At 50.1% G+C, this 1,183-nt stretch overlaps 2 protein-coding genes across 2 annotated transcripts; one reads left to right on the top strand and one right to left on the bottom strand.

Annotated features, from left to right (window-relative positions):
• On the top strand, positions 1–165 carry CABS01_17228 (uncharacterized protein; the record flags this gene model as incomplete). The annotated part of the gene is made up of 1 exon (XM_060550555.1): positions 1–165. The coding sequence occupies one exon, from the start codon at positions 1–3 to the stop codon at positions 163–165; it is 165 nt and encodes a 54-aa protein (XP_060394336.1).
• Positions 166–885: 720 nt separating this feature from the next.
• Positions 886–1,146, bottom strand: CABS01_17229 (uncharacterized protein; the record flags this gene model as incomplete). Its single annotated transcript, XM_060550556.1, has 1 exon — positions 886–1,146. One exon carries the CDS (start codon positions 1,144–1,146, stop codon positions 886–888), a length of 261 nt encoding a protein of 86 aa, XP_060394337.1.
• Positions 1,147–1,183: the final 37 nt, after the last annotated feature.

Genomic DNA, 1,183 nt, shown 5'->3' on the forward strand with positions numbered 1-1,183 from the left:
ATGCCAGCCGCCGATCTGGCCATCTTCGCAGCTGCCATCATCTCTTGGGATCGTCATGAAGAGTGGAAGAGGGGTGATCGTAAGAGAGAAGAGCGCAGCCCTACGCCTCACGATCCGCTGGAGGTGACAAAGACCAAGCGCGGCGCGAAGAAAGCGGCCAAGTGACGGAGGAGCTGGTTAAGCGCGTCTCGTTTCCGCGATGAAGCCCGATGATCTTAGGGCATAAATCGACGTTTGGTTGCCTGGATCGTTGTGTCGAATGTTTCTTCTCTTTCCTGGTCCTGACCCTTTCCTTTTTCCTCAGCTAGATAGTGCAACAATTGGAATTCGGGTCCTTCTGCATTTCACCATGTTTGTCCCCTAGTCTATCTCGCAATCGCAAATTCATCCACTGTAAGACAAACCCCTAAACTTAGCCGTTCCCTTGCTCCTACCTTAATGCACCACAGAATCAACTCCTATATCTGAGACAGGAAATATCGGAGCGTCTGTGTTATGTGTTGGCTGTTTCCGCAAGAGTCGTTTGACTTGATCACGTACTCTGATATTTCTACCAGTCATATACTGGTCTTGACATGCATTCCATATCTCAAACGACGATTCAGTTTCTGCTTCTAACTGCGGGCCGTATACGTCGTTGCTATCTACGTAGAGCTTGTGCATGCAGCCGATGCGGGGACAAAGAGAATACACTAGCTTTCGCAAAAGACATAAAACCACTTGTACTTGAGAATTGACCATGGAATGGGTCTTGGCATTTGTGTATGTAACCTGACTCCCGTCGTCTAGGTCGGAGCAACGATCTACAATTTGTCCGAAAACATCTGGCCCATAAACGAATGTCGTTGACTGAGCTATGTTCTCTCCTATGCTTTCCCTTCCGCCCTACGCAGTATCGTCCTCTTTCACAGTATCCTCTCCTCCCTTGAACGTCCATGTCCTGAGGTGGTCAGGGCAGGTACCGTCCGGAAGCTCTGCGATGAGCATGTCAACGGATTCTCTGGTTTGAATTCCCGAGGTGCCATGCGAGGACGAGAAAACGAACTGGAGGTCGTCCACGGGCTTCGAAACGTCTTGTGTGGACAGAAAGCTCGACTCCTGGACTGCACTGTTTTCCGAGACGAAAAGGTTCGACGGAACACTCATTCGTCCCTCTTTGGTGCCGGGATGGAAGAGGCTATAG

This window comes from Colletotrichum abscissum (genome assembly GCF_030869225.1).
Source record: "Colletotrichum abscissum strain IMI 504890 chromosome Unknown Scaffold_495.1, whole genome shotgun sequence".
Taxonomy (NCBI): domain Eukaryota; kingdom Fungi; phylum Ascomycota; class Sordariomycetes; order Glomerellales; family Glomerellaceae; genus Colletotrichum; species Colletotrichum abscissum.